We start from the raw sequence: 17,383 nt of genomic DNA, 5'->3' as shown, positions 1-17,383 counted from the left end.
TAGTGTAGTTTAAAGTGCTTTACAGTCAATTTACAAGCTGATAATAAGACAGAACAAGTGACATGCAAGAAAAAAAATATGGATGATAAAAATGTTTAGAAAAATTTAAATAAAATAATTAAAATGAAATACATTTTAAAAATAAATAAATAAAATAAGAGGGAATAAGAGAAAATGTTTATAAAAGTGAGAGTAAAAAAACACTACGTTAAAATAGATTAAAAAGACAAAAGAAAAGAAAAATGAAATAAAAGAGATAACAACATTTGAGACCAAAAACAGATATTGCCACTTTCCAGTACAGTAAGATAATTTTAAATAAATGATTATATTTATAAAGATTTATTTATTTAATTTTTTTTATTAAAACACGAAAATAAAAGGTCGCCCTCTAGTGCTGCTCCGTCTCCATGGCAGCAACGTTTGTCACCATAGGGACTGTCTCAAGCACATCCAACGCAACACGCACAACTAGCTTTAAACACACTAATTATAAAGAATGATTAATTAAAAAAATGTATTGAATACGTTTATTTCAACCTATAAGTATTTAATATATCTATATATTCAGTAATAATCGTGTATTTTTTTAAATTGACATTTTCGTGACAGCGTCAGCAACGATAACCCCACCGGCAACATTTTCACACACGCTCCCTTGCGTCGTAGTCGCGGAAGTGAAAAGTCTACGTGGGGAAGAAAGGTTGGTCTGACCGTGTTTGAAAACCTTACACAGCAGCAGCACCGATGTCCAATCCAGGTTAGCTCTGTCACACTCTCTCTCTCTCACACACACACACACGCACACAGAGATAAAAACACACCCTCCTCCTTCCCCCCCAGTTTAGGCAAATGGACGCGTTGGGCGTATAAATGGGACGGGGAGCTTGACGACAGCCTGTAATGCTGCGCCGGGTGCGGCAGTCTCTCCGGCAGGTGCTGTATCTGATGGCCCGCAGACCGGCTCTCCTCTGCGGGGCTGTGGTGCTCAGCGTCCTGCTCATACTGGCCGTCAAATTCACATGCAGGTAAACAACTACCACCACCAGCAGCACCTCCTGTACTTATTATTATCACCCTTAGTCTGAGCTTCATGTTCATGTTCATGTTTATGTTTAACAAGGCCTTAATTAGACTAACTCAACAAATTAGCTACTCATTATATATGCAATAATCCACTCAAGAGTGTAACTTCGCTTTGAGAAGTGAGGGGGGGGATACAAAACAAGTATTTTCTACATACATTTAGAGACTATGGTAATACAAAATCCAAGGAATAATGAAGTTGGTCATAATATCCCTCCAGAAAGTATAGTGGCGTCTACCTAGACTGGTAAAAATCTGGACTGGAGGCCAAAGTGTCTCTAAAACACAGTTTCAGAAGTTGTGAAAGCAGCTTTATTCTATTTGTGAAAATGCATACTGGCTGTCAAGTTAACATGCAGGTAAACAACAACCAGCAGCAGCACCTGTACTTATTATTATTATCATCACCTTTAGTATGAGCCTCATGTTCATGTTTAACAAGGCCTTAATGAGACTAACTCAACACTGTGGTTATACTTTAGCAGTAAATTAGCTACTCCTTGATATATAATAGTAGTAGTAGTAGTGTTTATTCAGTCATTACAACACAACAAACTGAAAAGTACTTACAGTATACAATAAGTATATGGATTCTAAATAACAGCATAAAGTAATTAATGTATGATGTTAATGACTGAAAAGGTATAGGCAGTGGGAATTACACCCCAGAATCCACTTATAACTAATTAGTGTCTTCATTGTGTTGTTGGAGCTAATCTGACGTGTGCTGTAAAGAACAAGAGGATTAACTAATGCTGTAAACCTTTTAAACAGACAGTGCACTATCAGTGTTCATGCCACTGCTTCAATTATTTTGGAGTTTTAACAAAGGTTTTGATCATTATTGAGCCTCAATATTGGATGTTTTGGTCAGATAATGTAAGTTATTGTTACAGAGAAGTTGTTGTTTACTGTTTGCACCCCATACAATTTGATTTAGGAGCTTTAAAGTCACTGCTGCACTTTAAAAAAGTTTTTTTGTTCCTAATGCGGATAATTTATACAATTTACAGTATATATACAATATATAGTAATAATACTGTACATTTGTGCACTGTAGGTATGTGTATATATATATATATGTGATCTATAAGCTCGAAACCTCTAGTGAGCATACACTGACTTTAAATGTAGTAGGATGCATCTTGTGTCCAGATGTTTAACTTCTGAGATTAAATAAATTTGTATATTTTTAGATTATGGATTTTATTTGTATCGAGGGAGAAGGAGGATAAGTAATATTAAAGATTTTTTAACAGTTTAATTGAACTTTTTTGGTGGGAAAACACCATTATATTGATGATTATAGTGATTGATTAGTTATAGTGCACTCCATTAACATAGATGAGAGTCTAATGCACTCTAGGACACCACCACACACTACGACCTCAATATTAAAAGTAAAGTAGGATAATAATCTTTCTGACAATGTAAATGTATAAGCTTTGTAAAAGTATAATGTATGGCAGAGCTTTTGTATTTAGTTGCTTTAGACAGCACAGGTGTTCCTAATAAAGTGCTCGGTGAGTGTTTTTTTATCAGTGTCAGTGTAACTACCACACTTACCTTCCAGTGAACCCAGCTGTGGACGGACACGCTAACCCACACACACACACACACAGACACACAGACAGACACACACACACACAGACTGAAACTTTAAACAAATACAGAAGCTCCTCACATGCAGACTTACATCCTGTTCAGTTTTGAGACGTTTGAGGACGTCACCTTGATCTTTCTCTCCCGAAGCAGATTATGATATATTAACTAGTCAGATATCAGTGCACTCTCTTGTTTTACTGTGTGAAATAAGTTTTATATAAGACAGTGTGAAGTCAGGGATTATTATGGTGATAAAAACTGAGTGTGCGTCCTGCCTTTATTGATTAGAAACGCTGTATTTATAGTATATTGGTTACATCTCAATACCCGCTCTGCTTAATAAGGTCATTGTGTTTCAGCACTGGTATCGATCCAGCGTATTAGATTTGTGCATCTGTAATGTTGATACGTATCCTGATGTAGAACAGCGTTTGGGAAAAATCAATTGAGCACCTGTTAATGTATAAAATAACCATAATATCTAATGAATTACATAAATAGTAATGCGACTACTAACAAGTACTGTCATTATGGGACAGCTGTGACTCAGGAGGGAAGTAGAGCAGGTCATCCTCTAATTGAAAATCATCGGTTCAATCCCTTGGTCCTCTAGTCTGCATGTCAAAGTGTCTTCGGTGTCTTTTGAGCAAGATACTGAACCCCACATTGCTCGATGTGTGAGTGTATGTGCATTTGATTAGATCCTGATGAACAGATTGGCATCATCAGCGTGTTGAATGGGTGAATGATGAAGTAAAAAGTAAAGTAAAACGCTTTGAGTGGTTGGAAGACTAAAAATGGATCATATAAATAGGCCAAGGTGATATTATCGAATGTTCTTTTTTGTCCAAACACATCAAATACACAGCTTTTTAAACATACATGGTTGTGCACCACCATGTACATAGTAACTGCTGTATGAACATGAAAAAAGTGAGTAAGATGATATATACCATCTTATCACCCATGTGTCATTATTGATGTCGTTATGAGTCCTGATTTACTTTCTCGTCTTTCTGTAGCCGTGCTAAGGATGTGGTGGCAGCAGCTCGGCCTCCGCTGCGGTTCTTCTCTGCCGAGGCCCCGGTAGTCGACCTTTACTTGGGTCAGCTCGATCAGGTAAGACTCAAAGAGACGAACGCCCCTGAATACCACACATCAAACAGTCACTGAATCTAGGACAGCGACTAAGAGTACATCATGTCCGTGACATTAATTTCCTCTCCAGATGGAGCGTCTCAGGAGCGTGGCCGAGGTGTCTCTAATTTTCTTCTACGCTCCCTGGTGTGCTCACTCGATGGCCGCCCGGCAGGAAGTGCAGCTGGTAGCGAAGAAGCTGGCCAAACAGGTACGGATCACCTGAGAACACAACGAGAAGCACTTGGGGTTTGTTTACATATCAGATTAAAGCCTCAACTGACGGCATACTGAGTATTATGTTGTTATAGAAACATTTTTGTCGACTTCATACATCTGAATATAGCTCATAAGACTTCTACTAATTTTACATTCTGATTACCTGATTTTATAACTTTGGATTTATATATGTATGTATTTTGATACTCAGTTTAGAGCAGTAATTTTGTATTAGTGCCATTAAAAAAAAAAAAAAAAAAAAAAAAATGTAACTCACAAACTTTAATTTATGCAGAGTTAAGAATTTAGAGAAAGAGAAAGTATACATATAGTGGACTTCTCTAACTGCTTGGGTCTAGTTTTTCAGACACATTTTTTGGAGCCAATTTGTCACGAGGCCTGATTTTTAGACATGACTCACAATGAAAACGCACCATAACCTGATTGAGGTCTGTAAATGTTTTTATTTGTTTATCTCTCTCTCTCTCTCTCTCTCTCTCTCTCTCTCTCTATCTCTCTCTCTCTCTCTCTCTCTCTCTCTCTCTCTCTCTCTCTCTCTCTATCTCTCTATCTATCTCTCTCTCTCTCTCTCTCTCTCTCTCTCTCTCTCTCTCTCTCTCTCTCTCTCTCTCTCTCTCTCTCTCTCTCTCTCTCTCTCTCTCTCTCCGTCTCAAACACAGGTGCAGTTCGTGGCTGTTAACTGCTGGTGGAGTCAGGGGAAATGCAGGAAGCATAACCGCTTCTACCAGTACCCGATCATCCAGCTGTTCTACAGACGGTGAGACAGAGAGGAGTGTCATGTTTATGATGAATAATCCCCAACCTATAAATGTGATGTGTGTGCAAACAAAGGCAGTAGATGATTAAGAATGAGCTGTGTGAAAAATGAAACCAAACATTTCTGTGTTTTACATGCTTGCCACATTGATTAGGACAGTTACTGAAAATATTTGCACTTTATGGCCATTTAGCTGTAATTATTATAAGGAAAGTCATTCACTTTCTTTCCAAAATGCGCTGTTTGCTCACTGCATCTCATCTTGTTGTCTCTTTTTTCCCTGTTTGTGTTTTATTTCCTGAGTGTAATTAATGTTTTATGTTTTAACAGAATCACGACTGCTCCGAGCAGCTGATCACCTTTAGTAATCCATTATATTGTTTTTTTCAGGTTCGGGCCAATAGAGTACAAGGGTCCATTTGTGGCTCGGTATGTGGAGAGTTTCATCTTGAGAGTCATCACACCGCTGACATACCTCTCGTCGAGAGCCACGCTGGAAGAGTTCCTCTCCTGTCACGAGGTACAGTACAGTCGCTTTGTTCTTCAGGTCGTCTGTGTTGACTAAAGCTGTGTGAGCTGCTCCTCATTGAGCTCACACGTGCACTTTAAACTGTTACACTTATGTAATTGGCTAATATTAGCTTTCCTCAAGGAGTGAGGAGTGTCTTTTCTCTGGTGTCTACTTTGATTTAAACTGTATTTCCTCATGATGTGTTCTGATTGGCTGTGTCTTCTGTGTCTCTAGCCTCGAGTGGTGGGTTTCTTCCAGTTTAACTCCTCTCCTCAGCCGCCAGGATACATCACGTTTCTGGCCTCTGCCCTGCAGGCTCTAAGAAGGGGTAAGAAGTTCTTGTAATTAAATATTTCATTGACTTTTTCAGTATATATAAAACAAAATGACAAACATGACCATATATTACAGTAAATCAATGTAAAATAAGTAACACGTATTACTTATAACACAATAAAATGAATCTGGGCAAATACAATTAGCTTCAAATAAAGTGGAACAAAATGGTCAACTGTGGAGACTAAAATAAAGATATTTGATATAAAATAAATGGGGAAGCACATTTTCCTCAAAAAAAGAAATTGTAGGAGTAGTATATACTTCCTGTTAGGTTTCTTTACGTATATACATCAGAAGATTTGATCAAACTTCATAAAACATGCCTTGGTGATTATTCTGTCCCAGTTTTATATCATTTATGTAAGATTAGATTACAAATAATAATCCCATGTGACACCCAATGATTAAACATGTGTAATGTGCAGTGTTGTGTATGTTGTTTGCTTGTCAAAATGAACCGTAAGTGAAGATAAAAAAGGACAGAAAGTTTCCGTCTTCAGCTCTGAGTTTCTGTTGTGCTGGTGCAGACTTCCGTGGCGTGATACGTTTCGGGGTGGTGACCAACAGACACGTGGCAGACGCCATCTCACTGAAAGAAGATGAAACGGTTTACCTCCACAGAAGATTTAACTCCTCTTTGGTAAGCAGTGTCATCAGACCATGAAAGATTATACATTTAAAGCATGGTAAATGTGATAAAATGCTGATTAAATGTTGTCCGTATGCTGTTTGTTTGTTTTCTTCTCTCAGATTTTCCCTCGAAGGGAGCGTAACTTCACATCAGAGGCCATCTGTAGCTGGGTGTTTGAGCACCGTGAGACCGTCCTCCAGTGGCTGCAGCCCCCACAAACTAAGTCCCGTCTCCTGGAACACGAGCTGACGAAAGGTCCTGCGCTGCTGCTGTTCCTGCCACACAATCCACTCGCACACACGTCCAACCCCATCCTGCAGCAGGTGAGCAGTAGGGCTGGGTATCATTTAAAAAATGACAATACCAGTACCAACCAAGGACCCTTAAAGTGATACCGATACCAACTGAGTACTTCATTCAATACCTATCATGTGAACAGAAGCAATAAATTGCATAAAATGCCTCCACATCTAAATGATTTGATTTTTACACAAATGAATTTTGAAAGTCAGATTATGAATATTTATTAATGGAAGAACACTTGTGTTGATTGGCTGTAAATAAGTCCACACAAATAGTCATGTTTTCTAGCTCAGAGTGCAAAAAGGATCGATTGCAGGTATCGTTTGATGGGAGACGTTTCTTTTCCTGCTTTTAAAGGCTGCGTTACAGTAAAAATATAATTTTCTGAGCTTAACAGACTGTTCTATTATCTGCCTTTATCCACTTAGTCATTATATCCACATTACTGATGAGTATTTATCATTTAACATTTATCCAGTCTCCCTCACTCTCTCCTTCTCTTTCTGTTGTTTTTTGTGTTTTTCAGGTTGCAGACATCGCTGTGCGTTATCATTCCTGTAGCGATAAACACCACTCCACCTCAGACAGAAGCTTCTCCTCCCGCTCGCCGTGCTGCCAGTCGGTCGTTCTCCCGGAGTCCAATACGAGCGTGTGTGAGGTGTGCCTCAGCTTGTCAAGGCGGGACTCGACCAGCTCCTCAACGCACTGCTCGTTCCCCTCCACGGTTCCAGGAGGAGACGTGCTACAGTCTTATCTTCGACACTGCTGCCTACACCAACTACCTGCTCCCGCGTCCATAAAAACCGAGACCTCATCGGGTTGTATCAACTTTCTTAACAGTTACAGCCCGTTCATCCAGTACAGTGCCTGCTGCAGAAAAGTAGAACCTCACCTCAAAAATGAATCTTCTTCACAAGCCAAAGAGGGGTCGGAAACACAAAGAGTTCCCCTTCCGCCTCCTCCTTCGTCCATCCCTCCATCGTCTGCCCCTCAGCAGGAGGGGGACGGCATCACAGGTCTCCGCTGTCAGACCAATAGGACGCTCAGGTTCTACGTGCTCGATGTTGCTCTGAACTGGCCTCTGGCGGTGAGGCTCGGGGCTTCAATCAACAGAAGCACTTCTCGTTACCAGGAGGCCGGTGCTCACGCTGACGGGAGTGGAGACGGGTCGTTTGCGACTATCGTGAACCTGAAGGATGAAATTCATTATGTTCTTCACCGCAGCCCAGCGGCCACACTGACAGAGTCTCTGGGTAAGACTAGAACAGTGTCTTAGTTAGTTTACATGGTCTGATAATGTTCATAACTCTTACTGCTCTTTGAGTCGATCATATTTGGCAAATTTCTTCACTCAAAACAATGTATGATGTGCAGAAGTAAAGAAAATGCTGCTACATTCACCCTAAGATAGGGGATTGATCGCTCTCTCATCCAGTTTACAGGACAACATCAATAATGAATAAATTAAAACATGACTTTCAGCATTTTTATCACACAGCTGAACTTACACTTGTCATTAAAGAGGGTGTGATACATTTACATTATGTTTTATGTGTTATGTCTCCGATAGGGCCCGACCATTTTTTTGGGCCAATACCGATATTAGGGAGTACAACGTTTTTATTCATCAATCAATTTCAAAGTTCAGAATAGAGAATAAACCTAAATAAAATCAATACTTGGTCATCAAACACTTGTGACAAAGATTTGTTATGGAGGCGGGATATTTTACATCTTAACAATAAATGTTATTAAAACAGTAAATGTAACTGGGAATTTAATAATTATAAATAAAAAATCTGAACTAAAAAATCCATGTATGTTTATACTAAACTTGAATCAAGAAAAGGATCAAATACACATAAAATGCTGCCTGTATAACTTTTAAAAATAAAATAAAAATATCAGCACATATCAGACAACATACAGTATGCTCATACCAATATATCTGTGATACGACAATATCTGCTGATAATATCTGCTGATATGTTGGTCTGGCTCCTGCAGTCATCATGTCTGCTTACATTCACTGATTGTTTACTCATGGTTTGATGTAATGTCACGGCCAATGAAAGAGACCTGAGTTTTGCATAATTTATTCTTATCGGCAGATTATCTGATGCATCTTTGTTTCACGGTGTTTTGCTGTGTTTTGCATAAATACACACAGATGCTTCCAGGGAAAACTCACAACTAAAAATCTGCAATAGAGTCGGACAAAGGGAGTTTTGGCCTTAATAGTTCTCTGTTGGGACTTTCACATAGTAGAAATGTTCATTTTAACAATGTAGTTGGCTCCAGGAGGATGTATAATGATGTCATGATAATCCACTACAGTTGTTGTGTACGCTGTGTGGTACAGGAAATGATGTGTTTTATATTTTTAATGTACAGAAAAGATGAAAACAGTCATATAACTATTCTAAATATGTTTCTTACTCCACTGCTCTGTAAACAGCAGGCAGTGTTCGCTTGACAGGGAGCCAATTTTGAGTTGTCACTCAGAGATTTTAAAGGGTTAAAATTGTGAAATGATATTGCCTCCATGGGGCCTTTATTTATACCAGGGCTGCAACTAACAATAATTTTCATTAGTGATTCATCTTTCAATTATTTTCTCAAGTAGTCGATTAATCGTTTTGTCTATAAAATGTCAGAAATTTAGAGAAAAATGGCTTTTACAATTTGTCAAAGCAACGTCTTCAAATATTCTGTTTTGTTCGATAAATAGTACAAAATCCAAAAATATGCAGTTTACTATCATGTACAGAAGCTGCAACCTCTGAATATTTGTCATCTTTGCTTTAAAATGAGATTATTCAATTATCAGAGTAGTTGCTGATTCATTTTCTGTAAATTTACTAATTGTTGCAGCTCTAATTTAAATTTAGGAGGATTTAAGAGGCTCTTATTTCATACACATAGTGTCCAGTATGTAAAGGAAGAAAAGTTATTCTAAATAATGAATGAAATAATGAAAATCAGAATTTTATTCCTGTGAGCTTGAAACCTTTAATTTTACAGCTCACATTTACATCAGGGACAAATTCTGCTGTTGCTTCATTCAGTTTTAATCTCTTGATGTTTTGTTTTCAAAGGTGAAAACATTTTTTTTTTTTTTTATCACATCTGACATTTTGACTTATCATAGAATGAAAAACACAGATGTTTCTAATAACATTAACAATGGCTCTGTTATTTCTAAATGTCACAGTGAGCCAGCATGAGCAGCACCAGGACCCTCAAAACAAAGATAAAAGTAATTTAGGCATCATTAGATTTATTATTCACTGCTGTGATTTCCTGCTCTGATAAAAGCCGGTCATCAAAAGTTCAACGTTACTTATTGACAAGCTTTTCTGTTCACTTTACAAGCTTTTGGTTTTATACAGCACCTGTAAACATGCTAAAAATTGTCTTTATATTATATCTAATAATATATATCTCTTTGTCTATTAATGTAATTAATAGTTAAAGTTAATATACATTATAAGATAGTATTGTATGTTACCACCAAAATTACACAACATACTGCAGTCACTGTTAAAGATGTCACCTGTGATTTGGTCTTCATCACTTTGAAACAGAATATTTGGACACTCTCCTGAACAGCGATGTGGATTTCATTATTGTTGATCACTTTTTCACTTGAGAACATTTTAAAGTGAGCCTGGCAGGATTTTTCTGTTCTCACTGTACGTCTGTGTGTGTTTCTTATTAAAGAGGCCTTCATCAGGAACTTCAGCGCTCCGCACAGCCTCTTGCAGAGACACTTGGTTGGAGAGAAGGACAAAAAAGGAGGAGAAGAACAAGCCGGACATCCAACCAAACAACACCAGCCGCCGCGCCTCCTCATCACAGAACTGACCACTTCCTCCTTCCTGCCCTCCGTCATGGACCTTCAGAAGGTGAGATATTACTCCTTTCTGCCTGCTTCTCCCTCACTCTGTACACTCTGCGTCTGTTTGTGAATGAGTAGTTTTGACTTTTTAGAAGCCGTCTAAAGCAAGTTAAGTGTTAATTATTAGTACCCACACAGCACAAGGAGAGGGAAAGCATCATTGAAGTTCTGTCTCCCTACAATGATTCATGTGTATAAGTAGGTAAATAAATAAGTAGGGATGCTAAAATGTAAAAAATGGAAATTATCACACTGTCCCTAAATTCATGCACACATCAGCCGATAATTACTGCTATCACAGACAACGAGGAGCTATAGATAGAAAGATAGATAGATAGATAAATAGATAAATAGATACATCCTCAGTCAAGACCAAGACACACTATCCACAGGAAAAACTAAAAGTTACTAAAATACACAAAAGTAAGATACACAAATGTGGGATTTACGTCCTATTTTAATGGAAGTATGTAATTTTTACGAGAGGAGGACTTAAAGGATGAAGGCTCTCTTCTCTGCCGATTAATAGTTTCCTTAATGAAACTTTGCCAACAGTATGAGTGTGTAACTGTGTTATATCTTCAAAATAGTCTTTTCTCAAAACACACATACACATGCTCATTGTTTTACAGATGTTTTGCATTTACAGGCAACACACCAGCCAGGAAGTCAATGACTCTGTTAATTATCCACGATGTCCAATATTTCCCTCCTCACGTTGACCCTCCATCACAGCTGCAGGAGTCTCACAATTGGGTCTAAAGATGAATTTGTGTCAATTTCATGAAAATATAAATGAGTGTGTTTGTTCTCCTGTAGGACGTGCTGCTGTTCTACTACACTCAGTGGTGCGGCTTCTGCTCCGTTCTCAACCACGTAATCATCCAGTTGGCCAGATTACTACAAGGAAACAGCACCATCACTGTGGCCCGGTATGTTTGACTTTTCATGAAGGTATTGTGGCAGTAATGTGTGTTTTAATATGAGTTTTTAGTTGAATTACAGCTTTAATTTTTCCTCTTTGTAGGGTGAATGTTGCCCGTAATGATCTTCCTTGGGAGTTCATGGTGGATCATGTCCCCACCATTCTTCTGTTTCCCAAATACAGGTGAGAATAATCATTGTTAAACACACATTTGGAGATTTCAGTTTGCATTTTATATTTATACCCAGACGTCAGCTGGCAGTGACAAGAGTAGATGTATTATATAGTACTCTGTAATTAATGTAACCTCAACACTGCGCTGAATACAGTCTTGATTGATTAGTTATACTTACCACACAGGGAAATTGATTTTCTGTGTGGGCACAAAAAGAAAACAGGGAAAAATACAAATATTTAACTAAAATATCAATTAATTTCAGCAGAATTGTTTTCACTCATTTCTGTTTCTGCTTCATTTTAAGAAAAAACCTCAGCGTGAAGTTTCCAGAAGACCTGCCCATCACGTTACCCAACCTCCTCCACTTCATCCTGCAGCACTGTGGTTCTCCGACCTACGCAGACAAACCAGTGACGTCCTCAGCCGAGCCAGACGGGTCAGGAGCCAGCTCTATCCTCCGCGCAGAGTTTTTGGTGCTCCAGCGAGAGGTTCAGGCGCTCCATCACGCCCGTGAGCGCCTCTCCCAACAGCTGGCGCAGCTGTGGCGCGAAAACCGACGACTGACATTTTATACGAATAGCTTAGGGGCCCAGAACACAGAGCTGCAGCGAGAAAGGAACAGCTTAGAGGAGCAGCACCGGGAGAAAAGCCGACAGCTCGGGGAGGCGGTGAGACGGCTGCAAGAGCTGGCGGACACCTCCGAAAACCTGCTGAATGAAAACACACTGCTCAGGATCCTGCTGAGGGCGCTGAAAGACAGGACGGAGGCGGAGGTGGAGAGAAAAGAGGCAGAACAGAAAAGAAGCCACATGGCCTCCTGAACTTAAGTCTGCGGGGGATTCCTGTGAGGAAAAAAGCAGAGGCAGCAGGGCCTGGAAATGAAGAGAGGACTGAAATGGAAGAGGAAAAAGCTGAGTAGACCTGAGATGTGGAGAAACAGGAAGGAACTTTGAAGAAGCTGAAGTGAGGAGGACACGACATGCTACATTTTGTCATGAGGACGAAATAGCAGTTGTGATGAAAATTTAAGACTGCTGCTAAGTCAGAACAGAAGTAGGAAGCACTCAAAAGAAAAAAAAGGTGGAGCGAGTGAAGCTGCAGTGTTTCTCAGAGACAAGTAACACTGTAATGATTGTGGGGCTCATCCACACTTAGGAACACACTAGGATGAGAAATCAGTGCCAAACGCCTGATTTAAACTACTCTCTTCTGATGCTGCGCTTGCAAAAATGTAATTTCTGTTAATGGTGAAGGAGAATCCTGAAACTTTCTATACAGCGACTGACCCTGCAGCCAAATTCTCTCCCATCCCTGACGTAGGCGCTAACCTGCTGCCCTACAAGCTGTGAGTCAGTAATGATGTCTTCTCTACCACCGTCTACTTTTATATCAATGCACAGCAGAAAGCAGGCGCATTAACACAGGTCAGTGATGTAGAATTTGGCTGCAGGACGGCTGCGAGGGCTACTAATGAAGCTGAGGCGCTGATCTGTAGGAGAAGCCTTTGATCACTTGAAATAATCAGCAAGAATTTTCTTTTCTTTTTTTTTTTGAAGGGGATATAGTTGTTTTGTTAAACTGATCTATTTTTACAGGAATCCTTGAATCACTAAAATATAATTTCTACGTAACTATTCAGGTATTAAGAATGAGATGCTGCAATTGTTTACATGTGAAATATTGCACCGGTTTTTACTGATTAAAATAAAAAATCTTTCATCATAAGTGTTCTCCTGTGTTTTATGGTTGATTTACATCAGTGCAGATGTTGAAATGCTCACATCACTTAACTGATCCAGATTTCTTGCATTGTCTCCGAGTAAGACCACTACCACTTTACAATAAGGGTCCTCATATAAAGGCTTTATAAATGGTTTATTATTGGCTTGTTAATTTAGTTATGAACCCTTTCTATATCATTAATATGCTGTTATAATTTATTTGCTAAAAACAGAAACCGTGACTAGCTGCTTAGTAGTTAGTGATCCCATACCTCTAATGTCTGGCCTCTGGTGTGGCGGAAATATTAATGCGCGCTGAAAATAGTCCTGGAAATTTGGTGTTGATCTGATAAAGGAACTGGGAAGAATGATGTAAAATCCTTGTAACACTGCTATTTAATCTCTGTTCCCCATTAACAGAAGAGGAGAGAGATCGATTAAGCAGATTGAAGCACAGTGAACAAGACACGCGGATGAATACCTTCACTATCATTTCATCTCTGTTTCACTATTTGGCGGTAAAACCGCGGGGGTTTTTATCTGGTTCAGGAGCAGAAATAAGGTGAATGATTGCACTTATTAAACATTTAAACTAATCTATATTTATAAATAAGTCATAAAAAAATATAAATTACTGTTACTTTGATCGAAGGGTGGTTTAAGACAGCTGTGGTGGAGGCTAAGATAACATTACAGTATTATGTATACTTTATATTTTTTAATGTATACTTTAATTAAGAAAAAACAAGCAGTTTGACTCTTACAACAATCATCCCTCCTAGAATAAATGGCGCTTTAAAGAGGATCTGTCAGTGTCAGGTATTAGCCGGGTCCCATGCAATGCGCATGTGTAGCGTGGTGTCAGGAATTAGCCGGGTCCCGTGCTGTGTCGATAAGAGTGATGATATTTAGGATGTTTAACATAAACTGAACTGTGGAGACAGCGGGAGGGAGGTGAATAAATAAATAGATAAATAAATAATAACCAGGGTTGGGAAGGTTACTTTGGAAATGTAAAAAGGTTACAGATTATTAGTTACCTTATTTAAAATGTATCTGATCACTTTTTGATTACTTAAAAAATAAATAAATTCTAACAAATGTTTTCAGCTGTTAGGATAAGTGTACCCATTAAGCACCAAAATCTAAGTTTAAGTGTTTTTCATGGATACTGACATGAATTATAAGTTACAAGTCTGGGCTGTAGGTCTGCTCAACCGTTTGGTAGAGGTCACTTTGTGTCATGATATCTGGTCAAAAACAGAATCTATTTAACCCAAACCATATCAATATATGTATTTAGTAACATGTTAAATATTAAAAAATGAGTAAAAAACCCTACTCCTGAGTAAAATCATAAAGGTTTGACTTCAGATGTAACCCCCTTTGTAATCATCAACATGTGCGCGCGCTCCATACCGCCCACTGAATACCGTTTCACGAGACAGCGCTCGTGACACAAGATCTCGTCACATCCCTAGCTGACTGACAAAGATCAGTCAGTTTATTTAACCCAGATGGATAAAAATGCAGATAATGACCCCACATTGAGGTGGGGTATTTAGGTTATAACTAATTTACAACTGTTAATTAATGGTTTATAAAGTGTTTACAATCTCATTAATAACTATTTTACAAAGGGACCCTTATTGTAAAGTAGGGCCTGACTGATACTGGACTCTTGGGGCTGATGCCGATACCGATATATATCAGTCGTGCTCTATTGTAAAGTTGTACCAATATTTTACTTTTAGATGCAACACAGAAAAAAGAGAGGGACAGGAAATGTAGTAAAGAGGGAAACTCCTCATCCATATTCAGACCTGGGGGATTTATCATTATGTGGTATGTCTTTTTAGACCACTAGCCCAACATAACACCCCCCAAAAAAACCCAGATTTTTTTATTTTTATTTTTTTAAATACGTTTAGGATAATGCAGGCTGATAACAGACTGGCACTGTGTGAGGTACCAAAGAGTTAAACTTAATTTAATCTAATTTGCAGCAGCGGGAGCATGTGCTATTAATTTCAGTCTGAATGGACGCTTATTTGTCTTTAGTTAGTTTCATACACTGCACGTCTCCTAGCAACAGAGATGTTTTGCAGTAAACCAGGTCATTTTACACCTTAAAAAACACACGGTCCACATTATGCTCTTCTTTACTCGTTTCTTTTAATTAAAAAAATGTGATTTTTTTGTGGGGGGGGTGTGGGATTATCTGCCTTAATCTGAGGCAGCACAGAAGACAGAAGACAACAGCTGTAATTATTTCCTTTGATGATACATGTGGTGGTTCTGATGGTGATTTTAAGAATAAAATCATTCCCATTCAAGAAAGTAGGTTATTTTTTTCATTTGAGCATCATCTGTTATCACATTTATGTAAATCTACAAATGTGCACTGAAATCACATTACTCTAGTAGGCCATGGTACACAAAAAGAGGTGTTAAAGTAGAAACACCAGAGTTAAAATCAACAAATATGCACCTAGATTTTAACAATGTAGACTATACAATGCAAATCCCCATTCATTTTTTTCCACTGCATCTCCCACAAAAAAGGACATTAAAAGGTTGGGTTAACATCTGGGGAAAAATCCAGCTGCGAGTTTCTCTCATGCACAAATCTGGGAAATAGTAGGGCGGTTGTTCGTGTTAGACTATTTTCTCAATCAGAGGGTTTTGTGAGAGGGTTGGGTCAGTGAGACGAATCTCATGACTGCTGTGGGAAGAAAAACGAGGTTGGCAGGGGAAGGTGTATCGCTGCAGAAAGCTGTGTGAAAACTGTACCAACTGCAGTATTAATTTTCTTCTACAACTGTGAGTACTCATTTAAATCATTTAGATAAGTTACTGTTCATTTAGAGGGTTTTTTTTTTAGATTTGTTGTCACGTTGTGAATTTAAGTGCATTACCTTATATATCCGTAAATATCAATGCCAGAGACAAACTGTGTGTTTCCTGATTGATTGTGATGAGTGATGATTAAAATTGAATACATAAGGGTTACTTATACAACTTCAAACTATTTTATACATAAAACAACCTAACTACAATAAATATGATGTATTTTACATATATTAAGGTGTAAAGAGGGGTCAGGTTGCTAAATAATAAAAAATCAACATTTCACTGGATAAGATTTGTGATCACCAAAATATGTCAAAAGTTACCATAAAAAAGTAAAGTATAAGTATAAATGTAGTTTTTGTGTATCATGTAATGATCATGAATGATTTGATACTAATATGAAATGTTTTACTAATATTTGACCTGCTATGAATTGTTTACAGGAACGATGGCAACTGCACAAGCAACTGTTGGTGAGTCTGTACTGTGTGTTTGTGATTTGGAGCAGCTCAGTCACATCAGAAAACATTTAGACCCGTGGACTTCTCTGTTAAAGTAACATCACTTTAATTTCCTGTCACATTACTGGTAATCTAATGCTATTCACCTCTCTGTCGTCTCTCCATCCTCATGTGGTCTAGTGACAGTCGGCCCGTTAGGAGACAATCCGGTTCAGATCGCCTGTCCTAAATGCCATCAGACAGTCCTCTCCAAGGTGGATTACTCCTCTGGTTTAATCACCTACCTTTTCTGTGGAGGCCTTTTCTTCTGCGGGTATGAAATGAAGCCTTATTTACCCCATTTTAATATTCTTGAACACTTTGTTGAGTGGATGAAAAAGAGACAAAATTATTAAAGTTGTTCAAACTTATCAAAAATGTTAGATTGGATCTATAGGTCAGAGCCACGGTCCCTCCGACAGGACAGACAAACCAAACAAATGTTTGGAGCCCCCAAAGAAAACTTGGGAAAGGGGGCCCCCTGCTGGCTGATAATGGCATTTTTGCAATGACAATAATCCCCCATGAAACTTCCCATACACTGTAGTGCACCAACACATAATACATATGTAACACATTTAAAACAGGTAATATAGATTTGATTTCTGTTTTTCTGGTGTGACTACAAGTGTAGTATTGTTGATATCTTGAAATCTATGGAAATAATGTGTGAACAGGACAGAATAGCCTAACTGG

The 17,383-nt window shown here is 38.5% G+C and overlaps 1 protein-coding gene across 1 annotated transcript; it reads left to right on the top strand.

Annotated features, from left to right (window-relative positions):
* Positions 1-821: 821 nt before the first annotated feature.
* txndc11 (thioredoxin domain containing 11) lies at positions 822-13,332 on the top strand. Its single transcript, XM_062439849.1, has 13 exons — positions 822-1,028; positions 3,714-3,810; positions 3,920-4,039; positions 4,728-4,825; positions 5,216-5,345; positions 5,571-5,664; positions 6,203-6,315; positions 6,426-6,629; positions 7,136-7,862; positions 10,333-10,517; positions 11,330-11,442; positions 11,538-11,618; positions 11,918-13,332. Exons 1-13 carry the CDS (start codon positions 904-906, stop codon positions 12,432-12,434), a joined length of 2,604 nt encoding a protein of 867 aa, XP_062295833.1. The 5' UTR covers positions 822-903; the 3' UTR covers positions 12,435-13,332.
* Positions 13,333-17,383: the final 4,051 nt, after the last annotated feature.

This window comes from Scomber scombrus, chromosome 2, assembly GCF_963691925.1.
Source record: "Scomber scombrus chromosome 2, fScoSco1.1, whole genome shotgun sequence".
Lineage (NCBI taxonomy): Eukaryota > Metazoa > Chordata > Actinopteri > Scombriformes > Scombridae > Scomber > Scomber scombrus.
The sequence above is the reverse complement of the archived record's forward strand: the minus strand, read 5'-3'. Positions and strand labels throughout refer to the sequence as shown.